Source organism: Lithobates pipiens, unplaced genomic scaffold (assembly GCF_037356315.1).
Source record: "Lithobates pipiens isolate NorthernLeopardFrog02 unplaced genomic scaffold, aLitPip1_a1.2 Scaffold_25, whole genome shotgun sequence".
NCBI classification, from domain to species: domain Eukaryota; kingdom Metazoa; phylum Chordata; class Amphibia; order Anura; family Ranidae; genus Lithobates; species Lithobates pipiens.
Window position 1 is genome coordinate 223,721,270 of NW_027507787.1, and position 25,841 is coordinate 223,747,110.

Genomic DNA, 25,841 nt, shown 5'->3' on the forward strand with positions numbered 1-25,841 from the left:
GGTTAGATCGGTCGGTCATCCGCCCCGTACTTACCCCCATCTAGGTCATGGGCAGCTCTTCCTCGAGGCAGCGGGTGGCGGCTTCACCCGGTGTCTCCTCCTCCTCCTTGGTGCCCAATAGGATCGCTTCTGTGCTCGGCCGATCGGGTCTCAGGACCTGCTTCCTGATTGGCCCGGGAGCAGAATCAGAAAAACAATAGTGAACAAATATTAAAGCGGAGGTCCACCCTAAAATACACTCCCAGGGCTATGTGATCCCCCCTTCCCTAAACTCTTGGTAACCCCCTTACCTTCCAGCTGTCTTCTTTAGTTTTTTCTCTATTTCAAATTTCCTTCCACAGTGAATTCCGGAACGGGGAGGAGCCGATGCGGAACGGGGGCGGGGCTTAATCGGCAGGTCACTCGTTCCGGTCTGCCGCATGGGCTCCTGGGACCTTTTTTTTTTTTCATGGCTGTTGACGCCGCTCGATATTGCGCTTACTGCGCATGCGCGAGATCTTTTATAGATCGGGCGGTGCATGCTGGTATTTGAGCATCACACACTCCCGGAAGAGGATGCCTGTGGGCTTCACATGCCCACAGGCAAAATGGAAACCGTCAGGAGACGGTTTTATAAAGTCATTTAGGAGGAGACAAAGGCATGCTGCTGATGCCAGAAACAACAGTAGTAAGTGTTAGCCTTCTTCATAATATTGATTTTCACTATGCCTTAAAAAAAAAACGTTAGAAACGGTGGAATCCCGCTTTAATTCAGTATTGCGCCCCCGGCCCACCCTTTTTTTAAGCCAACTAGAGCTTCAGTTCTCACTGATAGCTGCAGAATTTAACTTCAGCTCCTTTCATTCATTTTCAGGTTACTTCTAAAGGATCAACTCAGCAGTCTGGATTAGTGTCAATACCAATTTCCAAGGGAAATGAAGGTAAAGCATTTTGTTAGAAAAAAATTAAATGTTTAACCACTAGAGATCCGCGCTATAGCCAAATGATGGCTACAGCGTGGACCTCTTTTGCCAGGACTACGTCTATTTTCGTCGTCCCGTGCACGAGCGGCCTGCGCGCCCCCTGAGGGGTGCGCGGCGCGCTGTGTGATCGGCGAGTCTATGAGACTCGCCTGATCACGGATCCGAGCAAGGGGTCAATCCCGACCCCTTACCACGTGATCAGCTGTCAGCCAATGACAGCTGATCATGCGATACAACGGAGCCGGTAATCGGCTATTATTCCTCCTCGCGCTGACAGCGCGAGGAGAAAAAAAAAGAGCCGATCACCGGCGGCCGTGATCGGGACATCAGTCCCGATCACGGCCAGCCCTGCCAGTGCCCACCTGCCCCCTGCCAGTGCCACCTTATTAATAAATAAGTGCCCCCCGTCAGTGCCACCCAGCAGTGCCCATAGTGCCACCCATCAGTGCCCACAGTGCCACACATCAGTGCCCACAATCTGCCTCAACAACGGTGCTACACCCCAGTGCCACATATCCGTGCCCATCAGTGTCATCTACCAGTGCCCATCAGTGCCGCCCTTCAGTGCCCAGCAGTGCCACCTATCAGAGCCACCTATCAGTGCCACCTATCAGTCCCATCTATCAGTGGTACCTATCAGTGCCCCTTAGTGCCACCCATCCGTGCCACCCATCCGTGCCACCCATCCGTGCCATCCTATATGTGCCCATCTTTGCCCATCAGTGCCGCCTTATCTGTGCCCATCAGTACTGCCTTATCTGTGCCTATCGGTGCCACCTTATCTGTGCCTATTAGTGCCACCTTAACTATGCCTATCAGTGCCCACCAGTGCCGCCTATCAGTGCCGCCACATCAGCGCACTTCAATGAAGGAGAAAAATAACCTTTTTGCTAAATTTTATAACAAACTATTAAACATGATTTTTAATTTTTTTTTGTTTAGCAAAAAATAAAACTCCCAGCTGTAATTAAATACCACCAAAAGAAAGCTCTATTTGTGGGTACAGTGTTGTATGGCCGCGCAATTGTCATTCAAAGTGCATCAGCGCTGAAAGCTGAAAATTGGTCCGGGCAGGAGGGGGGTTTAAGTGCCCAGTAAGCAAGTGGTTAAAGAAGAACTCCGAAAAATAAGTCATTTAAAATCTGTGGGTAGACAAGGAGTTGCGTGCAAGGTGGTGTATGCCAACTTCTGGATCTCCTTCTCTTTTGTTTACAATCTACTGGTTCACTAAGCACAGATAGTGCTTTCACTATATACTTCAGCACTCCAAAAAGAGAGATACAGTTCTTTTGCACAGCAGCCACTTTGCCTGCTCTTCTCTTCCCTGCCTATTTACTGAAAGCTTTGCATTTATTGAATGGATGGGTTCACAGAATTCTAAGCACTCTGTGATTGGTCAAGGAAAGAGGAGGGACGGACAGTGCTGTTGCAAATGTAGCACTGTCCCCATAGGGCTCGCTGTGTGTTGACTTCTTAGGCCTCCCTCTGATTACCTGCAGCTAGTTGTTAGAGGTTTTTCACTTATTCCCCCCTTACACCTATTTGCTCGTTACTCAATAAACAGTCCAGGGTATTTGTGGTTTTGATATTTATTGTGGAACTTGGGTGGGAGAAGGGATTAGTGGGATACTCCAACTTTAACTAGTCACAGTAGATAAGGACAACTCTCTCTTGGCCTCACCGGATTACTTGTGGATGAGTAGACACCAGGGGAGGCCCGTGTATTGTGGGCACACGGGCGCCACCCCCCTAGTCCCTGCCACCACCTACCGATCCATGCATCCAGCCCCTTTCAGGACACCGGGCACATGGACTCCTATTGCAGCCTGGGAGGGGTTTTTTTTATTTATTTATTTTTAAGCACCTGATTAGAGCCTGAGGCTCTAATAGGGTTCAAAAAAGGGTGGGCTCGGGGTGCAGAGAGTGCACCCTGATCCCACCCTGTTGTGAGGCCATAGAGATTTTTTTTTTTGCTATTTTTACACCACAGTGCCTCCCTGCCAATCAGGAGGCAGGTCAGTGAGACCTTTTTCCTGATTGGCCAAAGAGTCAGGCACAGGCTGCATATAATGGGCACAGAAGCTGCATATGATGGGCACATGCTGCATATGATTGGCACAGGAGCTGCAAATATTTGGCACAGGCTGTATGATGGGCACAGGCTGCATATGATGAGCACAGAGGCTGTATATGATGGGCACAGAAGCTGCACATGATGGGCATATGATGGGCACATGCTGCATATAATGGTCACAGAAGCTGCATATGACGGGCACAGGCTACATATGATGAGAGCATGCTTCATGTGATGGCACAGGCCTCATATTGTGGGCACAGAGGCTGCATATGATGGGCACAGAGGCTGCATATGATGGGCACAGAGGCTGCCTATGATGCGCACAGGCTGCATATGATGGGCACAGGCTGCATATGATGGGCACAGAGGCTGCATATGATGGGCAGAAGCTGCATATGATGAGCACAGAAGCTGCATATGATGGGTACAGGCTGCATATGTTGGGCACATAGGCTGCATATGTTGGGCACAGGCTGCCTAAGATGGGCACAGGATGCATATGATGGGCACAGGCTGCATATCACAGGCACAGAGGCTGTATGATGGGCACAGGCTGCATATGATGGGCACAGAAGCTGCAATTGATGGCACAGTGGCTGCATTTTATGGGGCACAGTCACTGCATATGATGGGCACAGTGAGGCTGCAATTGATGTTTTTTTCTGAATTTTTCAGTTTGCTTGAAAATTTCTGCAATTTTCTATTTTTTTTTGAGTACCAGCTGCTACTGGTAGACACACTGCTTTTACCATACATCCACATGCATGGAAGGGTTAAGTCTCCTTGCTCTCACTAGCAGCAGACTTGATGCAACTACTTTATCTTCAGGACACTCTCTAGCATCCCCTTGACTGACACTCATCCACTGACTCTTCTAGCTGAAGGGGTGGCCCTCACAGGCTAGGCCCAAAGACACAGATCTGTACTCACAGTCGGCAGAATCAGATCCTTTCTGATGTCCCCCTTCCAGTTAGCTCTGCAGGACCTCTCGGTTCAGCTCCTCTCTGACTTCAAGCCCTTAGGTCTACTACTCAAGGCCGCATGGCAACCTCTACAGAGGAGGGGCAGCCGTCCCCTCACTCCGGGACCCCGCTCCCCATCTGAAAGACCCCGAACACATGTGCCCTTAGTATTTATACAGTATCCCAGCATGCAGTGCAGCATTCTCCTCTGCCAATAGCCAGGGTTGTAACAATGCCTGGGCCCTCACTTGTCAGGTCCCCTCCCACTGTCCAATATGCCTCCTTATTGGACCAGTGTGGGACATTAAGATAAGCTGAGCTGCACCGGAGCACAATAAGCAGACCTAACCAATAGATCTTGCTCCCTGGTAGACAGAGAGCACTCTAGGTTTACCTGACAATCTTCCTGGTAAGCAGAAAGACCAAAAACGACACTCTCTTCTAAGCAGCTACCTAGGAGGGTGCTACACAAACAACACTATGACTGCTGTGTAAGAGACCTGTACCTGGTGTGTTGGAACACCGAAGTATACAAGAAGGTTACTTAATACTATACATGTGACTAGCAAGCTCTCACACTCTCTCTCATCTTAGTGGCCACCAGTCCTTTAACCCCTTTGTGGGCAGGGCTTAGACACCCTAGTGGGAGACACTAAGAACTTCACTCACTAATTGTCTAGGTTCTAGGTGGGGGTTTGCGGTCATGCAAAATCAGCAGTGACATGTCCAGTTATCAATGGAGACAGGAAATTAACTTCATTCTGTAAATATGTGCTTGCTTTCTCTCTCACTCTCAGGGGCCCTTCTACATCTCTTCCATGATTCCCAGGCTAGGTCTTAAGTATGCTGTGCCATAGGTCTGGTCCCATTATGTGGGGAACCAGCTACTAGTAAAGGGGATAAGCACAAAACCCTTTCACTACCAGAGTAACCATCACTGTATGCTACATCACCCATTTCCTTTTTTAACGGGATCATTTTTTATTTTTACTCTTTAAAATTTTTTATTTTATTTGCTTTATATTCAAATTCACAAATATTGCCACAAAATAATCACATACAATAATTCCCCTTACAAACAAATTTCCCTTATCACCCCCTCCCATCCCCCCTCCCCCTATCAGCCCTCTCCCCCTTCCATTCCCTCCGCCAATAATATTCGATTCACAATTATACAAAAATTTTAAATAACATGAAACTTAAACAAATTACTTATTCCCTTCTCCCATCTCCCTCCCCACCTCTCATTCATTCCCTCCTTCATCCATCACTCTTACATCTTACTCACCCTTTCTCATTGCTCACCCCACTTTCCCCATATTTTAACAAACTTCCCATAATTACCTCTTTTCCTATATATGTATTCCTCCTTTTTTATGTTATCTTTCACCCTTTCCATCCATTCCTTTACTGTAGGCGCTTCCCTCCTCTGCCATTTAAACGCAATTAATTTCCTCCCCTGAAAAAGGCATCTAATAACAGCTGTGTGGGTATCCCCTCGTGCCTCCTCTTCTTCTATCAATCCCATTATACAGATTTTAGCTTCTACTTCCAGTGATAACCCAAACACTTTATTAATTTCCCCTATTATTAATACCCAATATCTATATAATCTTGGGCATCGCCAAATCATATGTATTAAATCTCCTCTTCGGTCTCCACACCTTTGGCATTCTGCATCCTGTCTACTCCCAAATCTAAACAATTTAAGAGGAGTGTAATATACCCTATGGATTAAATACATTTGAGATATAATATGTGATGGAGATAAGGAAACTTTCGCCCCCAATGCCAGAACCTTTTCCCACTGTTCTACCGATATTGGGCCCACCTCTCTTTCCCATTTTACCTTTTTTTTTCTCCTCTATTATCCCTTCTTGTTCTGTTCCCTTCAGATACCTATAGATCTCAGAGATAACTCCTTTCGATATATTACAACTTATAATTCTCCTGAGTACAGGCATCTTACTCCATTCCAACTTCCTGTCTCTAAATTGTGCCTCTAACGCATGTTTAATTTGTATATAATTAAGGAGGTAATAAGCCGGTAACCCATATTCGTCCCTTAGTTCCTGAAATGTTTTCAGTCTCCCGTCCCTGTATAGTTGCGCTAAGAAGTGTACACCCCTCCGATCCCATTCTACTAATCTCCCCATTTTCTTAATTTCCTCTAAATTTTTATTTTCCCATATTGGTGAGAATTCTGTATATCCTCTATACCCCAATATTACTTTTACCTCCTCCCAACACTTTACCATCAGTTGGACTGTGGGGCAACTGGTCCTAAATGAGTCGGCTTCCACTGCTTCCGCGACCGTATTATGTGGGGTATCCCTCCCCAGGGGACCACCCCCCTTTCCTGTCACTACTGCTAGATTACCTCCCCTCATATACTGTATTTGGGCAGCCAGAAAGTAGTATCTCATATTAGGTAGTGCCATCCCACCCATTTCCCTTGGTCTCTGTAGTACTTGTAAACTAATTCTTGCCACACCGTTCTTCCATATCACCTCTCTAAACAAACTTTCCATTTTTTTAAACCAATATTTTGGAATCCAAACCGGTGAATTTTGTATAACATATAATATTTGAGGCATCCACACCATCTTAATTAAATTGCACCTACCGGCTACTGACAAGGGGAGGTTCTTCCATATTCTGATTTTACGCTTTAATTTTGACATAAGTGGAACTAAATTCCCTGCTATATACTGCCTTGGGTCTGCCGTCATATTCACTCCCAAGTACTTCATTTGTTTAACTATTTCTATTTGGGATACCTGTACTGGCAATGGGGTATCGAGGGGATCCACTGGTAGGAGAGCAGATTTTTCCCAGTTAATTTCGAGTCCAGAGAAATACCCGAATTCTTTTATCAGAGTCATTGCCGCCACCAATGAGGGCCCCGTGTCCCCTAAAAACAACAGTACATCGTCTGCATACAAAGCAACCTTTTCCTCTTCATTCCCTCTTTTAAACCCCCGGATATCCTGCGCCTCTCTCAAGGCTATAGCCAGAGGCTCCATCGAGAGGGCGAAAAGCAGGGGCGACAAAGGGCACCCCTGTCTTGTCCCCCTCTCCAAATGGAACCCCTCTGAACATTCCCCGTTTATTCTCACTTTCGCCCTTGGACATGTATACAGTACTCTTATCCATTGCATAAATCTCGGACCAAATTGAAATGCCGCTAACACCCTCCTCAAATAATGCCACTCCACACTATCGAAGGCTTTTTTCGCATCTAAGGACATAACTGCTCTATTCCCTTTGTTTTTTGAAGGAATCTGCATGTTTAAATAGGCGCGTCTCACATTCATATTTGTGGACCGCCCTGGTATAAACCCAGTTTGGTCCTGATGTATTAATTTTGATATTATATTTTTTACCCTTGTTGCAAGTACTTTTGCCAAGATTTTAACATCTGAACACAGTAACGATATAGGTCTATATGATGCGGTCTCCAATTGGTTTTTCCCTTCTTTTGCCAGGACCACCACTGTGGCCTCCATCATTGATTGCGGCAACTGCCCCACTTCAAAAGCCCCATTGAACACCTGTAGGAGAGCCGGTAAAAGTATCTCCCCAAATTTTTTATAAATCTCTATCGGCAGTCCATCCGGACCTGGGGCTTTCTGATTTATCATTTCTGCTGTTACTTTTTGCAGCTCCTCCAGGGTCAATGGTGCTTCCAAGCCCTCCCTATCCTCCTCCGACAGCCTGGGTAATGTTATTTTCCCAAAAAATTCCTGCATCTCCCCCTCTACTTCAGAGTTTGAAACTTTATATAGTTCCTCATAATATTTTCTAAACTCTTCCACTATTTCAGGTGTTGACTTCCTCATACCTCCCTCCCTGTCCAATATCGCCGGTATTATTGGGAACAAACTATTTGATTTAGCAATCAATGACAATACCCTCCCCACTTGTTCCCCTTCGCCAAAGAAGGACTGCCTCTGGAACTGCCTTTTCTTCTCCTCTTTCTCCCATATAAGTCTTTTATATTCTACCTGATTTTTCTCCCATTCCTTGGAGCTTTCTTCTGAAGGGGCCCTTATATACCTCTCTTCTGACCTCCTTACCCTTTGTTTTGCTTCTATTTCCTTTGCTAACCCCTTCTTCTTAATCTGCAATATCTTTTTTATTAGTTCCCCCCTTAAGAAGGCTTTCAAGGTATCCCACATTATTCCCAGGGACGTAGATCCCACATTTATGCTCAAAAATTATTTTAGATTTTCTTTAACCCCCCTCCATGTTATCCATTAATTCTAACCAAAATGGATTTATCTTCCATTCCCTTCTGCTACATCCTCTCCCTATTGTCATTAAAAACATTACCGGTGAATGGTCCGAAATTCCCCTTGGCTCGTACTCCACCTTCTCCACCATCCCCAGCGCCTCTTCATTACACAGCACCATATCAATCCTGGACAAGGTGGAGTACGTCTTAGAGTGACAAGAATACTGTTTTCTTAAAGGGTTCCACCTTCTCCATATATCCACAAAACCTGTTTCTTCACAGAATTGAAATAACAACCCATTAGGTCCCTCCCTACTACCAACCTTCTGTGGGAACCTATCTATTTTTTGATCCATTATCATATTAAAGTCCCCTGCTATTATGACTGGGATTCCAGGCTTATCCTTTATAAACTTCAGCAGTTCATATAATATTTCTGCATTAAATGGCGGTGGGATATACACAGTTGCGATCACACATACTCTATCTTCTATACCACAAAAAAGGAACACATATCTCCCTTTAACATCTATGATGCTCTGCCTGCAGGTTAGACCCGACCCAGGATCTATTAAGACACTCACTCCCCTTGAATAAGAGGTGTATGTAGAATGATATTGTATCCTATATTTCCTGTGTCTTAGCACACTGATTGTATCTCGGTCCAGGTGGGTCTCCTGCAAACAGAGCATCCCATAATTACCCATATTCCCCATGGAAAATAACGCACGTCTCTTCAACTGTTCCTTCACCCCCGTACATTCCAAGAACAGATTTTAACCTTTTTAGTGAAATTCCCTACCTTACTACTTACTCCCATATTTAAAACCTAAATCACAATATCATACTTTTATTCTCCATTCTACGTGCTTTCTCTGTGTTTTCACACGTGATCTCCCCCTCACTTTTTTCCCTGTGCTCCAAAATTTTAGTCCCACACATATTTTGTATCTCAAATTTACCATATTTCTTATACACATTTTTCACACATTTTATATAAATTGGACAATTTATTTCCTTGTGCCTCACTTAATTTCATTTTCTTGTGCCCTTTTTCACTGACCACCATATTTAATGCAGTTTCACACATCAACTTTATACTTAAATATTTTTTGTGCAATTAACAATCCTTTACCATGCCTACCTATATCCTTCCCTATCCTTTCAACCTCCTTTCTCTCACTAACATTCATCCATTCACACTCCCCATCCCTTTTTTCTTTCCCCTCCCCAACCCTCCCATGCCCCACTTGGGGCCCTTCTAAGGGGCTTCCAACATGACCGTTTTTACCTCCCAGGGTGATATATCCTCCCCACCTACTCGCCCTCCCCACCCACTCCCATTACTCTTATTTCTATAACAAAAAATAGTCCACATTACTGCCGAGGGAAAAAAAAAAAAAAGGGAAGGGGGGAAGGAGAAAGGGAAGGAGACAAACAGAGCAATATGGGGGCATTCCCTCCTAGTCCAAAAAAAGAAGGAAAAAAAAAAAAAGAAAAAAAAATGTCCATTTTCTTTCTGTTTTCATATTACAACATTCCCCTCTGTTGCAGCAGACATTTATTTTCCTCCAACCACAATTTAACTTCTTCTGGACTATTAAAAAATATGTTTTCCCCAAATGCTGATACCCTCAACTTTTGCCGGATAAAGCAATGCATAGTTCACTTCAAGACTCTGCAATTTCTTTTTGCACTCTATAAACTTAGCTCTCTGTCCTTGCAGCTCTGGGGAAAAATCCGGATACAATGAAATCTTTATCCCATTATATTCAAGATTACGCAGTTCTCTTGCTCTTTGAAGGATAACAACTTTATCTCTATAGGACAGCAATTGGATGATTATGGGTCTAGGATGACTTCTTCCTTCCACCATCCTGAACGGAATTCTATACGCCCTTTCAATTGCAAAAAATCTTGATAGCTTCTCACTCCCTACTTTATCCTTTATCCATATTTCCATAAATTCAACAAGATCATTGCCTTTTCTCCGGTAAACCTAAAACTCTGATATTTTTCCTGAGTATAATATTTTCCATATTGTCCATTTTTGCCATACACAAATTTAACTGGCCCTTCATCATTTGCATCTCCTGTTTCAGCGGGAGCACATCATCCTCCACCTGGCTGACTCTCTCCTCCATATCTGATATACGAGCCGCAGTTTTCTGTACTTCATTTTTAAGATTTAACCCATCTTCTCTTATCTGCTTTAATTGATCTGATACATCATCCAATGATAATTTACATGTATTCACCGCAGATAGAATTTCTTTTAGTGATGGTTCTTTACCTTTTGCCCAAATTTCTCCTTCTGTACCTGTCTCAGTGTCCCGTCCAGTCCCCCTCTCTATGGAGAGATTACTCACGGACGCTTGTGCTTCCGATATTCCACCCATTACACCCGTAGTGTCCGACTGGACTGACACACATATTGCTTTATTTGAACTTGTCGGCTCTATTTCGGTCGTCAAGCCCTGGCTCTTCCTTCCGACCGTTTGCACGGCTGCAGTACTCTGCGGCCGCCCCTCTCCGACTTGCACGTTCTTTTTGGGTGTTTGGTTTGGAGTCTGATTAGTCGTATGGGCATATCGCTCAAGTTTAGAAGCGGCGGCAGCAACAGCAAAGTCTGTCAGCCCGGACGAGTGACCAGCCTTATCTTTAGAGCTGCGTAATGTTTGTGAACCATTATGTGTGGTCGCCTCCTCCACCCCCCTTTTCCTCGTCATACCTTCGGATCTTACGTCTCTTCCACCGGGGGGGGGGGGGGGGTAACGCTCAATCCCTCCCTTCGCTTTGGTTCCCTCTCTCACAGGATTTCTTACGTGGGGATCGATGTTCCTCTATGGGAGAGCTTCCTGTGGCGACCTCCACATACCTCCACTGTTGCGCCGTTCGGTCAACCGATTGTACCGTTGCTCTCGCTTTGGTGGCGTCACAGCTTCGCAGCGTCCCCTCGTTTCGGCACCTCAACGCTCGGCTTCTCCTTCCCTCCTCCTCCTCCACACTACCTCGGCAGCATTAGTCTCTGGAGCGAGCGGTAGGTCTGAGCCCACCGCAACCTCTCACCCTGACATCCGGTCACACCCCCACCTGCTCTCACATCATCACCCATTTCCTGGCTGGTTGGTTGATTTAAACAATGTTACAAGTATGGTTGTCCCTAGGAACAGCCATATAATCTACTGTATATCTTTTCACTAACAGTCTTCTTGATACAGGCCTTGTTTTTTGGTTATGGCATGTAATTCACCACTTAGAGAGACTTTAGGACAGGCATTTAGAGTATATAAATATGAACAGTTTTTACTAAGGAAATGCAAACATACAGGAACAGTTCTTGTAAAGCAACTTCTCACATAATCCTGTACAAAGGTGCTCTAGTGCCCATTGGGTAATTATACCTGAATAGCAGCAAAGTCCTTAAAGCAGTTTAGGCTGGACTCAGTCCAGTAGCCTACATTTTGGCAGTGTTCCAGCAATGGAGCCCCTATGTATAGGGAATGACATGTAGAGGGCGTTGGGTCCCAGGGTTTTACTGGGAAAACTTGCTCAGCAAGGTTAATACCTTTGTATTGGACGATGGCGGCTGGTGCTCCCATCACTTGCTAGTTCGCACACCAGCCCCTCACTTACCCCATCAAGGTTGCAGGCAGCTTTGGGTCTTTCCTGCATCTCCTCCTCCACAGCGGCTTACCCTGCATCTCATCCTCCTCTGTGGCTTCCTCCTAGGTGGCCAATATGCAAATTTCTCCTCTCAACCAATTGGGTCTTAAGAACCGCTTCCTGATTGGCCGGGAGGAGATTCAGGAAGACAATAGAGAATATTAATTTGCTATTGTCACACAACTGGGTGGGCACCCTTTTTTGAAGCCAATTAGAGCCTCAGTTTCTAATCATGTGTTTCCAAAATAACAAAAAACCCTTGGAAGCAATGTGTCTGGCGCCCTGCATGTAGATTAGGGGCCGGGCACATGGATTATGGGGGGCGGTGCCTCCGCACCGCTTAAGAACGGGCCACCACTGCTATTATTGTTGTGTGCAAGCCAGAGCGCACACACAACAACATTGTAACAGTTGTAACAGAAAAAAAGCAGACTTAACCCAGAGAAACTTACGTCAGCATCAAAATTTTTTTTAGCAAATTGGAAGCACCCACTTACACCCTAATGCCCACCTTCTCACATAGACCTATGTCTTCCATGTTCCAAGCTCTAAGAATCCAACCTAAAACATGAGGTCCATGATACCTGAGGTATCTACCACTGCCAGGAGGGTGATTCCGGTCCCTTAACCATCAACAGTCCCTGAGTCAACCAGGTTTACACAGAATCTTCAGATTTTAACTCTCCTTCACTCTTAATTGAATTCAAATATCCACTTTCTGTAATGCAGTCTCTTTTGCCACTGTAATGAGGCCAGGAATTTCTTTGCTTAAACTTTCTTTAACGTGTTCAGTAATAAACAGGTTACAACCAGTGCCATTTTAATAGCATGATGGGCCCCTGGACAAAGTAATTCACTTGGGCCCCTACAAGGGAAATTGTGAAATGAAGCGTATACAGCTTGCCGTGGCAAATGGCAGAGGCTAAATTATGCTACATATTGGGTGTGGCACAATGCTGTTGGGGGATCTAAATTATGCTACATATTGGGCATGGCACAGTGCTGTTGGGGGATCTAAATGATGCTACATATTGGGCGTGGCACAGTGCTATTGGGGGATCTAAATGATGCTACATATTGGGTGTGGCACAGTGCTGTTGGGGGATCTAAATTATGCTACATATTGGGCGTGGCACAGTGCTGTTGGGGGATCTAAATTATGCTACATATTGGGTGTGGCACAGTGCTGTTGGGGAATCTAAATTATGCTACATATTGGGCGTGGCACCGTTCTTTTGGGGGATCTAAATGATGCTACATATTGGGCGTGGTACAGTGCTGTTGGGGGATCTAAATTATGCTAAATATTGGGCGTGGCACAGTGCTGTTGGGGGTTCTAAATTATGCTACATATTGGGTGTGGAACAGTGTTGTTAGGGGGATCTCGGAGTCCTTAAAGCAGTCCATTAAAGGCAGAGTCCATAATGACATATCACCCACAGAAGGGGGTCCATAGTTGACAATAATCCGTAAAAAGCGATTAGTCCATCATAGGTACCCAAAAGTCCAGCAAGTCCCCAGGTTCCCCATTCCCTCAGAGAAACTTGATAAATTGTGCTACATATTGGGTGTGGTACAATGCTTTTTTTGGGGGGGGGGATCTTTGGTCCGATATCAGAGGTATAAACAGACCATTGAAGTCTCCTTTTTGAAACGAAAAAAGGACTGAGGAAACACATTCCCTTTCTCTGCAGCCTCAACTGTACTAAAAATGAATGAACAGGAGATATGTGCTCCTGTTTATTCCTACATCAAAGCATAGTATACACAGTTTGCTATGCTTCAGTTATAATAGAACGCAGTTATTGAGTGGTATCGATCACTGATTGTAAGAAATTAGAAAAGGAAGGGGCCAGAAAATGACATATTTACTGGCCTCTTCCATCCTGAAGATCCCCACAGCAGCCTGAAATGTCACAGCCCACTAATGATCACCACCTCCTGTCCACATGCAGGGGGGAAAGGGGGAGCGGGGTCTCCCATGTACCTGGGGCCTCTGGGCAGTGCCTAGGGGTGCCCATGCCAAAAGATAGCCCTGGTTAAGACTATCCACAACTTGAAATTAGATCAGTGCAATACCACATGTAACAGTCCAAAACATTTGGTATTAGAAAGACAAAGATATCTCTTCCATGTCTTGGAACACTGAGTGATCGATTCACACTTGCCATGTTTCACAGGTAATGTGCTGTGGTGCTACTCCGCTGATCCCACATGGCTTTCCCCAAGGTACAATCCTGCAGTGAGCAAAAACATGTCACCTCCTTACACTGCCGACACCCTCAAAACTACCCAGGAGTGACTCCTCCCAAGTTGTAAAGCAGCATTAAACCCACTGTGAAAAATGTGATAGATTTCAGCTTACCAATTATTAGCTGTATTAGTGGTGTATTCGTTTTTCTTTAGATGCATTAGTGTTCTTTTTTTTAAGGCTGTTTTCCTCTGGTTATCAGTTCAGTAACAAACTTCCAGTAGTAGAGTGCCCCCAACACCTTTGGACAGTATGGTCAGACGTGCATTTTTGAAAAATGTGTTCTTTTCCGTTTCATTCTTTTTTTTTTTTTTTGTGGTCATTCTTTATGATCGCAATTTGTAAATACATAAATTAGAAATTAGAATTCGAAAATCCAAAAATAAGAAAGAAAATCCAAAAACGATCTATTAAATTAATGGTATTTGAATTTCCTTTCAAATTTGGCTGTTAGTGAACGTAACAAATACTAATTTATCCAACATTACGAATGATCCAAAATAACAAATGCTGCATCTAAACAAATGGAATAAATGAATAATAAATGATAATAATAATAATATTAAAACATTTTTATTATTATTGTTATTTATTATTATTTATTCGTTACGCTCCATTCGTTTAGATACGGCATTCGTTATTTACGATAATTCGTAACTTCGGAAAAATGCATATCTGTTATGTTCACTAACAGCCAAATTTGAAAGGAAATTCCAATACTTATAATTTAATAGCTAATTATAGTTAAGTTATTTTAGTTATTATTTCAGATATTCAAATTTTAGGGTTTTCAGATTTTGGAATTTTTGTATCTACGAATTTACAAATTTACAAACTTTAAAATATTAGAATTTACGAATATTATGAAAAATTTGTTAAACGGGTTTTCCTTAATTTGGATATTTTCAAATTAACAAATTTGTCGAAATTCATTAAAAAATTAATTCTGAAGGGAACAAATTGTGCATGTCTATTGTCAGTCAGTGGGTGGGAGACTTGCATATTTAAATACACTAAAAAAAACGTAAAGTGATTTTAAATGTTCCTTTTTTTTTAAATAACAAACATGTTATACTTACCTGCTCTGTGCAAGGGCCCAATCCTCATTTTTTGCAGGGCCCCTTTGGCACTTCTGCGGGCACTTTCCTGAGTCCTGCTTCTGCGTTCATTGACAGACAGCAGGGCTCAGCCCCGCCCCCCGGCTCCCATGTCACAGGATTTGATTGATAGCAGCAGGAGCCAATGGCTATCAATCTATCCAATAAGGACCCAAGACAGCGGCTGGAGCTGCTGGGCTTGTGCTCATCGCTGGAACGATCGGGTTCAGGTAAGAAAAAGGGGGGCTCTGGGGGGCATCTGCAGCACAAACCCAAAGTAGTTTGCTAGCAGACAATAGGTGTGTTAATTAGCACAATTAACAATGGGTGAAAGACCCTCCAGACTAGTAGACAACCTGAGACACAGAGCTTTCCAGATCTCATCAACCAGCGTTCCTTTCACATACATCTGTCTACTGAGTCCCAAGCTGGCACAGACCATCAAGGCCTCCTTAATAAGGTCCTTTTGCATTACATAACAGAACATCTAAATGCTTGTAGCTCCCTCAAATGCCAGGGCCCATAGTCGTTAGGCAAGAGGCTAGCATTCAGTCCCCTCCAAGAGAGTCTGTCCTGGGTGAGTCTATCAGTCACTGACCCAGCATGCCCTCGGTCGGTGAGGTCACAAGGCGGGGGACATCGTGATTGTTGATGGATCTACACCAGGACACTTGTTTATCCGTGGTGTAGGGTTGTGGGAAAGGGGGCCTTGTCCCAAAGCACCCCCCAGTGTTGAGGTTTTGTGGCCTGGTATGGTTCAGGAGTGGGGGGCTCACTCATCCCCCTCTCTCCTGACCTGTGGGCTACATGCTCGGATATGGGTCTGGTATGGATTTTTGGGGGGGACCCCATGTCATTTTTTAAAAATTGGTGTGGGGATACCCCTTAAAATCCATACCATTGGGGGAAACCTCACACAGTTTTTTGTTTCTTAATTTTTCATTGCCTGCATTTTTTTTTTTTTTGCATCCAGCTGTCAGCTAATGACTCATTGGTTGTTAAGGATGCGATGGCCGCCTGCTCCTTAACAACCATGACAATGACTGGTTGTTAAGCTGCCTACATCCTAACAACCAGCTATTTACAGCCTGGCTACTGTCGATGGTAAATAACCACAGGCTTTCACTACTAAAATACCGCATGACTTCATAAAATACCTCCCTTATTTTAGTAGCTTTTTTTTGAGAATGACAAAACACTTACCAAACTTTAACTTTATAACTATTTCTCTCATAGACTTACAAGGTGAAACTGCTTTCAAGCTTTCTCTTACACCCGGAACATCATCATTGCTACATGTATTTGTTTACATCTTACTACCAAATGGAGAACTTGCTTGGGATTCAACAGTTTTCAAAATACAGAGGTGTTTCAAAAATAAAGTGAGTCAACGGGTCTTTCTCTCTCTTTCTCTCAGTTAGAGTGATAATAAAGGATCACTTTTTTTGTCTTACTTACCTGGAAATGCGTAAATTCAGAAATTTGAAAATCCGAAAATTCAAAAATCCGAAAATAAGAAAGAAAATCTGAAAATTCCAAAGAACGAACATTTGAAATGATAAATAACGAACTAATAATAACTAACTGTGAAATTATAGGTATTGGAATTTCCTTTAAAATTTGGCTGTTAGTGGACTTGACGAATACAAATTTATCTGAAGTTACGAATTATCCGGAATAATGAACGCTGCATCAAAACAAATGGAACCGAACAAATTAATAATAAATAATAATAGTGTAAATGAATAACTCCTGCGCTGTCTAAAAAATATATAAACACTAGGGGGCACTGTTGCAAACACCTGTAAATCTGATTCTAAACAGAAAAAAGGGTAAATAAATGAATAAATGGTGGTATTTGCACTGTGCAAATTTAGAGAGGGTGTACTGTGGGAGCAAAATTAATAATAATACATGTGTATAAAAAGTATATATATCCAACAAATATATCAAACATATAACTGCATAAATAACGTGATAAATTCCTGGTGAAAAAACATGAAAAAAAAGTGACAGAGCGAACAAAATGATCCAATAAAAAAGTCTGTGTAAAAATAAGTGATAAGTGACAAATCCAACAAGAGTCCATGTCAGGTATACTAAATAAATCCCACCACCAAAATCGGCGAATGAATGCTGGAACAAAGACACAAATCTTCAGTGGTGACAGCTGTGTATCTGCAAGCCGCTCACCTTGCTGCCGTAACGTATACAGCATGGATAGGTCACAGGTACAGCATTCATTGATTCCCTCCTTGTTTTGATAGTTTTGATCTTTCTTGATTGGTCTCAGTGGAAAATTATGACATATAGGAAAACAATAAATAAAACTCATAGCATAATTCCATAAAATAAAAGGGAAATGGATGAAAGCAGGCCCAAAAGTGATACACTCACTTTTTAAATAAGAAGCATGAACATCAATCCACGAACACCGAGTTTGTGAGCCTCTGCATATAATCCTGGTGCTGCCCTTAAGCCAAAACCCTTCTGGCGCAAGCTTGGTATGTTGATTTTAAAGATGGGAAAGAGAGATGCCCATAGCGTAATCCCATATTTTAAAACAATTTATTGGGATAGCAACTATAGAACAATTTATTGGGATAGCAACTATAGAACAATTTATTGGGATAGCAACTATAGAACAATTTATTGGGATAGCCACTATAAAGCAAACTCACATTTAGCGTAACAACACGTGCAGGGGAATTCCCTGATGAAGTCACGTGACATGACAACACACATTGGGATTGGAACACTAGATACCATTCACATTTGACAGAAGGAAAAAAGCTTGGCACTTTTGGTTGGCTGCACGTTTTGTTACTCTAAATGTGAGTTTGTTTTATTGCTACTATCTCAATACATTTTTTTTAAATACAGGATTACGTTATGGGCATCTCTCTTTCCCATCTTTAAAATCAACATGCCTACATAATATAGCCTTTGGGGGGTGGGATTGTTCAATCCAGTTGATCTCCTTTAATGAGATTAACTGGATAATGTTTTAAAAAATAATGGTTTTTTTATTATTATTATTGCTCTAATTTAACACTATTGTGTAAGTGCAGTATTTTCTGCCTTATAATTTTATTGTAAGAGATTTTTTTAAATTTATTGTATGATTTATTACTGCAGCGCTGCATTTAGAGTGATACCACTTTTATTGATTTAAGAACTAACAGAAGAGCTGCTCATACTTTTCAAAATTCCTCTATGAGGGTCAATGTATGTGGTGTTCTTTTTATTATTGTCTCCAGCTTTGACATTTCCATCTTTATCTTTGTCCTACATTTTAATCCCCAGGTATCTGTTGGGTTCTCCCCTGAAGAGGTCCTCCCAGGATCAGATGTGTCTCTTCAGGTTCAGGCTGCTCCTGGCTCTCTCTGTGGTCTTAGGGTGGTGGACAAGAGTGTGGTGCTAATGAAACCCGAAGCTGAGCTGACTAATGAAAAAGTAAACCAGTTGGTTGTCAGTGTGTTCTTTGTGTATTACTCCAGAAACATTTGACAAGAGTATTCAGGGCCCTAAAATGATGACCGGTTCCTTCCTTGTCACTGATGGAGATGTTATTTATATACAGAAACAAGGAGGTCCTTAGGGCCTCTTGTCCTGCAGGAGGATGAGGACTTATCCAGTAGACTGTTTAAAGGCACTATAAAAACCTAGAGGGGCTATAGTAGTGGATTCAACATGTCCTCCAGTTATGTATGGTCATACTGTAAGACAGTGGCAGCATGTCCATATGGGGCGCAGGGCCCCCCTCCCCATCCATTTGCCTGGCACTTTTTTAAGCACATGATTAAAATCTGAAGCTCTAATTGGCTTTAAAAAAAAGGGTGGGCTTGGGGCACAGAGTACTGCGCCCTAAGCCCACCCAGTTGTGTGACAATAGCGAGTTAACGTTTTTGTCATGATTCTCCTCCCAGCCAATAAGGAAGCGGGTCCTGAGACCCAATCGTGTCTCAGGACACACATCCTATTCAGCCAGGATGAGAAGCAACTCTTCCGGCTCTTCCTCCCCCCTGCGTTCTAAGTTAAGGTCAGTCTCCCACAGGGGGTGGCTGTGGATCACCGCCACGTTCTCGTACATCTAACGCCGATGCTTCCGGTGGTCCGCCACATTCCGCCGCCCATCTACCATGTGGGGGTTGAGGTGCTTGTGGCAGTAGCCGCCTTCTTGTGCCTCTTCCCTGGGGGGGTGATGTTAGTTTGGCGCCCCTCCCCCAAATTTTTTATATACCAATCGCCACTGCTGGAAGAGTTTCCAGACTCTGACGTGAGCAGCAAAGGAAGTATGTCAGTAGGGCAACAGCATGAAAGGCTTAATTTGAAGGACATTGTTTCATCAGTGTGGATAGGCACAGGTATACTGCTGTGTAAGGGAAACCTGGAAATGAGTGTTGACAGAGCAGAAGAGCAGCTTCATAGTGCATGGTGTGTGACTGCAGATCTGAGGTGAAGTGACCACTGTAACGATCATTGCTTCATTTACCAGACTAGAACTTGGACTCTGTTTTACCACTTGAGTACCAGTCTAAAATAACCTGTCATTTCCAGACTGTTTTTAAGTGCTCTGATAATTTGACTGACAGTTACTTATGCATCACTTAAACCCAAATACATTTGTAGCACTGCCCCCATAGGGGTTGCTGAATTTAAACTTCCCTGGGCCTCCCACTGATTATCCTGCAGCCAGTTACATGGTATTTTCACATAGCCAGGTGTACTCACTCTTTCACTCGTTGTCTCCAATGACCAGTGTAGGGGTATTTGTTTTTATGTTTTATTTGGAGAACTTGGATAGGAGGGGGGATTAGTGTGATATTCCAAATTAACTATGCACAAAAGAGGATGACTCTCTTTGTGTAGAACTGTGGAGTAGATTATCTGCTGAACCATACAGCGTCTGTATGAAAGAACAAGTCTCTCTGTAACAGAAGAGACTCAGTGGACTTTGTCAGTGGACTTAAGTCTTCAAGACTCTTCTAGCCAGTGTCCCCTTTAGCTCACACAACCAATATGCTGACTTCTAGGACCAGAGGGGGTTTTCAGCAACACACACAGTCTCCGGGAGCCCTACAGGGGCCTCTACTCACAAAATGTCCAGGGACAGCTGGTAGCCTCCTTCCAACTTCCAAGCGACACCCTATACCAGTGATATCAGACCAGATCCATAGACTTCCTCCCTCAGTCAGCTTGCATTGTTGAAGACTTTAGGTCCTCAGGTCAGGCACCTGAGGCTGCATGGCAGCCATTACTGGGGAGAGGCAGCCGACTCCACCTCACCTGAACCTCCTCCCCACCTCACCTGGACCTCCTCCCCACCTCACCTGAACCTACTGCCCACCTTAAACTTATCATAAGTGATTGTTAATTGTTGGTTATCCTCGCGCTACAATGGTTAAACAAAAGAGCTAATATGGTTGCAGCAAAACACCGACAGAGGTGCAAACCCTCCCCTCAAATTATAATAATGATAAAGAATGGTGTTGCGCTCCACATAAAAACTAAATTAAATCCAATAATAGTGAATAAATAATCGCATACAAAATCTAAAAAGCACACCTATGCGATTATCACAAAACAATTGATTTAAACTGTATCAATACCCTATATACATAAAATCATTATAAAGTGACCAGTAAAATATTCAGGTAGTACACATATTCCTAGTATCATTTATAAGGTGACCAGTATAGAAATTCAAGTAGTACACATATTCCTAGTAAAGTGCAAGTGAAACAATAGGTAACGGAATCGCAGATAATAATAATAATAATCCAAAAGAGTGTGCAAGGGACTGATGAAGTCACGTGATCAATGACGATACGCGTAGGATTGGCCTAGGAGGATACCGGAAGCGACGTCTGGGGTACGAACGAGGAGTCCGTTCGTTTTTTAGCTGTAATTTTCGCTCTTAATTGTGCTACTAAATGTGAGTACCCAGGACTATGTCCTTTTTACAATAAAACCTATTTGACATTACTTCACTATTGGAGCCCCTCTTCCTTTTTCCCGGGTTTGATCTGTGGTCCATGGCTGAGTACCTGGAGTGCAGGGCCAGATTAACGTAGGGGCTATTGGAGCTGCAGCTCCAGGCCCCTACCTTTATATAGGCCCAGCAGGGACGGACTGACCATTTGAATACTGCACTGCATGAGACGCTCCTTGTACCTCCTACAGCAGGGAGAATCTGAAAGTCGGGGGTGATCGGTGCGGCGGGCAATCACAAGCACAATCACCATGACAGCCTCCCTCTATGGCTCTCCATGAAGCAGCTGAAAGCCACTCCAGGGAGATCAGTGCTTGTAATTGTGCCTCCCCCTGTCTCTTGCGCATACAATGTAAATGAGTGGTTTGTTTAAAATATTTAAAGCGGTAGTAAACCCGCATACTAGCTCATTATGAAATACTTACCTTAGAACAAGGCCCCGACATCTGGCCTGATCCACGCCGAGGGAGCTGACATGCTCCCTCTGCGTTTCTTCCGGGTATCGCGGCTCCGGCGCTGTGAGTGGCCGGAGCCGCGATATCGTCACTCCCGCGCGTGCGCGCGGGAGATTTCATTCCGGCCGGTCGGCCACTGCCGGATTTTCAGGCCGAGAATCCCCTTCTGCGCATGCACCGCTGCAGTCAGCGGCGCATACCGAGGGGAATATCTCCTAAACCGTACAGGTTTAGGAGATATTTTTTTTACCTACAGGTAAGCCTTATTATAGGCTTTCCTGTAGGTAAAAGTTAAAAAATTGAGTATACAACCACTTTAATTTACTTTAACAAAAAAAAAATGTTTTCATTTTATTTATTTCCATAAAAAGGCCCATCAAAATCCTCAGCACCAGGCCCATGATACTCTTAATCCGGCCCTGCTGGAGTGAATTGCCTGGGGTGTCTATATCAGCTGAGGACATACACCTTAACCATTGGAGCGTATTGCTGTTTAACTGACAGCAGTGAGGTAAGGTACCCACTGCACTCAGTGAGCGAGCACCTGTCTTGAGGAGTTGTGAGATCACCGGTGGAACTATCCCGTGTTTGTTCACAGAATTAGTCTATTACACAGCACAGTGTGGACTCACTTATTTGCATGACCTGATACGGATTGCTATTTTTTCTACAAATAGAGACACTTTAAGAATTTTTTTTGGATTGTGTTTTATATCTAGTTTTATTTATTTTTTTGTTTATTTATTTATTGGATCTTACTTTTATACAATTTTTTAAACGTATATATTTTTTTCACTTGGATGCACTTTTATGGATTGAGACACTTTTTGGATTGCACACTCTTTTGGATTATTATTATTATTATCTGCGATTCCGTTACCTATTGTTTCACTTGCACTTTACTAGGAATATGTGTACTACTTGAATTTCTATACTGGTCACCTTATAAATGATACTAGGAATATGTGTACTACCTGAATATTTTACTGGTCACTTTATAATGATTTTATGTATATAGGGTATTGATACAGTTTAAATCAATTGTTTTGTGATAATCGCATAGGTGTGCTTTGTAGATTTTGTATGTGATTATTTATCCACTATTATTGGATTTAATTTAGTTTTTATGTGGAGCGCAACACCATTCTTTATCATTATCATAAGTGATTCATGCTGATAGCAGAGGAACAAAGCAGCAGACAGAAATGACACATTGTGCTCCTGATTGAGACAAGTACACACTTTAGAGGGATATGATTTGGTCATATTTCATGTCTGAGGTTTACAACCACTTTAATTAGTCAGAGATGGGGGGGGGGAGGGGATGAAATGACAAAAAAAAAAAAACCTCCAGAGCCATCCCTATGCCACCAAAACAGAAGAAAAGTAACTGCAGCTGTTGATCCATTCATTCCTTCCCTATTCACTCAATGTCTCTGCTTCCACTGTATAAATGGAAAGGGGAGGGATCAACACAGTAAACAATAACATGTGATCACTGTGGTGACCAATTACAGCCACCACGATACCAAGCCCCTTAGTCTAATGATGGCTCAGTCAGTACACAAGGATTACCAGGCAGATGGTTGCCCAAAGACAGTTTATCCAGTGCCATTTATAAACATACCAGGTAAATATAGGACCACTGATTCTGAGTTTAAAGACGTGCCCTAATAGAAAAAGGCTTAAGATCTGTTTGTCTGTGCCTAATCTGATCATCGACCATAATTTGCTCAGTGTAAGGCCAGCTTTATACCGTTCTAGCAGCATTCCTACCTGCTGTTGACTGTTGCCACTGGTGTTATAGCAGGTCTAAGGAACTCCATGAGACACATGCTCCATAGTGAAATAGGGCTGTAGTTATGCATATCCAGTTCTGAAATCCAGTATTCGCTTCTTATATATTCAGCTGAAGAGAGGAAAGTGTTCATTTTAATAACCTCCTTGTACACAGACAGTTGAGGTCCTGACTAGGTGTCCTTACCATTATGCACCATACACATGGTTGGAAATTCCGACGGAAAAAGTCTGATCGGATTATGTTGTTGGAAAATTCGATCATGTGGGCTCTATCGGATTTTTCCATTGGAATTTCCGACGGAAAAAGTTTGAAAGCTAGATCTAAAATTTTCGGACAACAAAACTTTGGACTTTTTCTAATCGTGTGTAGAGAATTCTGACGCACAAAGTGCCACACATGCTCAGAAAAAAATTGGAGACGAAAGTTATTGGCTACTGGCCTCTATGTAGTCCCGTTGTATGTTTTGTATGTCACCTCGTTCCGAACGATTTGATTTTCTCCGACAACTTTGTGCGACCATGTGTATGCAACACAAGTTTCGGCCAAAATCCCTCGGAAAAAATCATACGGATTTTGTGGTCGGAATGTCTGATCATGTTTATGGGGCTTTGGTCTTTTTTGTCCTACAAGGATTGACAAGAAGAGAAGTGGACTAATGTTGGGTGCCAGAGAAAATGTTTAGATTATAAGAAATAAATGTGGTTATTGATTCCCTTTGATCCCTAAGCCTATAATCTGTTCAAGCATCGGTTTCTTGAAATTTTCTTGTTAGGACTGTAATAAGCAGTGGCGACTGGTGCTGGAAGATTTTAGGGGACGCCCTCACCCGGTACCAGGTCCGCAATCACCCTATGACGGAGCTCCCCTGGACTGGCTGTGAAGCAGGCTACTCCTACAGTATCTCCTCCCTCACTCTCTGGGCTGCTGTCATCTCTAATCCATTCTCTGTGTACATAGTTCTGCCATTAGTCTACCTGTCCCCTGCACCAAAGGGAGTCACATGTTGCACACTCTCCTCATGCCTGGCACTGGTCACATGGCCCTCCTGCCTCCCTCTCTCCCTGTATGTCTCACTGAGTGGGCACATGATGGGTTATGTCACGTGTCCGGCCAGAGGCGCTCTTCTCCCCCGACACTCCGTCACTGTTCCCCACCTCATCACTTGCTTGGCTGACCTGTCAGTTATGAATAGATTGGCGTCTCTCTGAATGGCCGATGCTGATTTACTGGCATTGCAGGGTGGGAAGGCTTGGAGTGCAGAGGACTGTGCCCTGAGGACAATGTAAAATTGGCCAATTAGGGCCTCGGCATGTGGTCTATGAGAGGGTTACAGACCTGGTAGAAACCTATTAGTCCGGTGCCCCACACAGTACAAGGCCAGATAGATAGTGCGAGCTGGGGGGTGGTGCCGTGGGCTGGAGGGGGGGTATTTTTCTTCACTTCCTCTCAGGGAGACAGAACTGGAAGTGAGAGCAAATGTCTACAAATGTAATTGTGTGGCTAGAGTTGTGAAAGACCTGGGGCACAATGAGGAAAGGTGCCCTGCAAAGCATGTGTCATGAGTGTGGCCATATTGTGCCTAACAGTGGGAGTAGCTTAAAGGAGGATGATTTATTGTATACACTGCTCACATATGCCACAGTTTTGTATGTACATTATTTATTTCTAATAACCTCTGCTAATTCCCATTTTTTCCAGATTTACAATCTGTTTCCTTATGAGGAATCTGGTGACTATGACTATCGAATCCAGGAGTCGGAAAGCTGTTATTTTTCAGTGCATTCTGCTGAGAGGCTCAAACGCTCCATTGATGCATACGGCCAATTAAAGGTACGATATCATAGTATTTGCTGCGCAGTCGTTTAGTTATGTCCGACTCTTTGTGGCCTCATGGACCATAGTGCGCCAGGCTTTTCTCTCCTCTACTACCTCCCGGAGCTTGCTTAACTCTGTCGTCCTCTTCTCCTTTTTCCTTCCATGTTTCCCATTATCAGGGTCTTTTCCAAAGAGTCCTCTCTTTGCATTAAGTTGCCAATGTATCGAGTTTCAGCTTCAGGATCTGTTGCTCCAGTGATTATTCAGGGTTAATTTCCTTCAGGATTGACTGGTTTCATCTTCTTGCCATCCAATGGACTTTGAAGAGTCTTCTCCAACACCATAGTTCAAAAGCATCAATTCTTCAGCGTTGAGCCTTCCTTATGGTCCAACTTTCACAGCCATAGGTTACTACTGGGAATACCATAGCTTTGACTATATGACACTTTGTTGGTAGGGTGATGTCTCTGCTTTTTATAATGTTGTTTAGGTTTGCCATACCTTTCCTCTGAAGAAGCAAGCG

At 43.5% G+C, this 25,841-nt stretch overlaps 1 protein-coding gene across 1 annotated transcript in view; it reads left to right on the top strand.

Annotated features, from left to right (window-relative positions):
• LOC143930915 (alpha-2-macroglobulin-like protein 1) overlaps nucleotides 1–25,841 on the top strand; it is a 139,133-nt gene that overhangs the window by 58,038 nt on the left and 55,254 nt on the right. Inside the window, exons 13-16 of the mRNA XM_077455601.1 lie at nucleotides 854–920; nucleotides 16,489–16,634; nucleotides 18,559–18,708; nucleotides 25,202–25,333. Coding sequence (XP_077311727.1) covers nucleotides 854–920; nucleotides 16,489–16,634; nucleotides 18,559–18,708; nucleotides 25,202–25,333 — 495 coding nt within the window. The remainder of the gene's footprint in view (nucleotides 1–853; nucleotides 921–16,488; nucleotides 16,635–18,558; nucleotides 18,709–25,201; nucleotides 25,334–25,841) is intronic.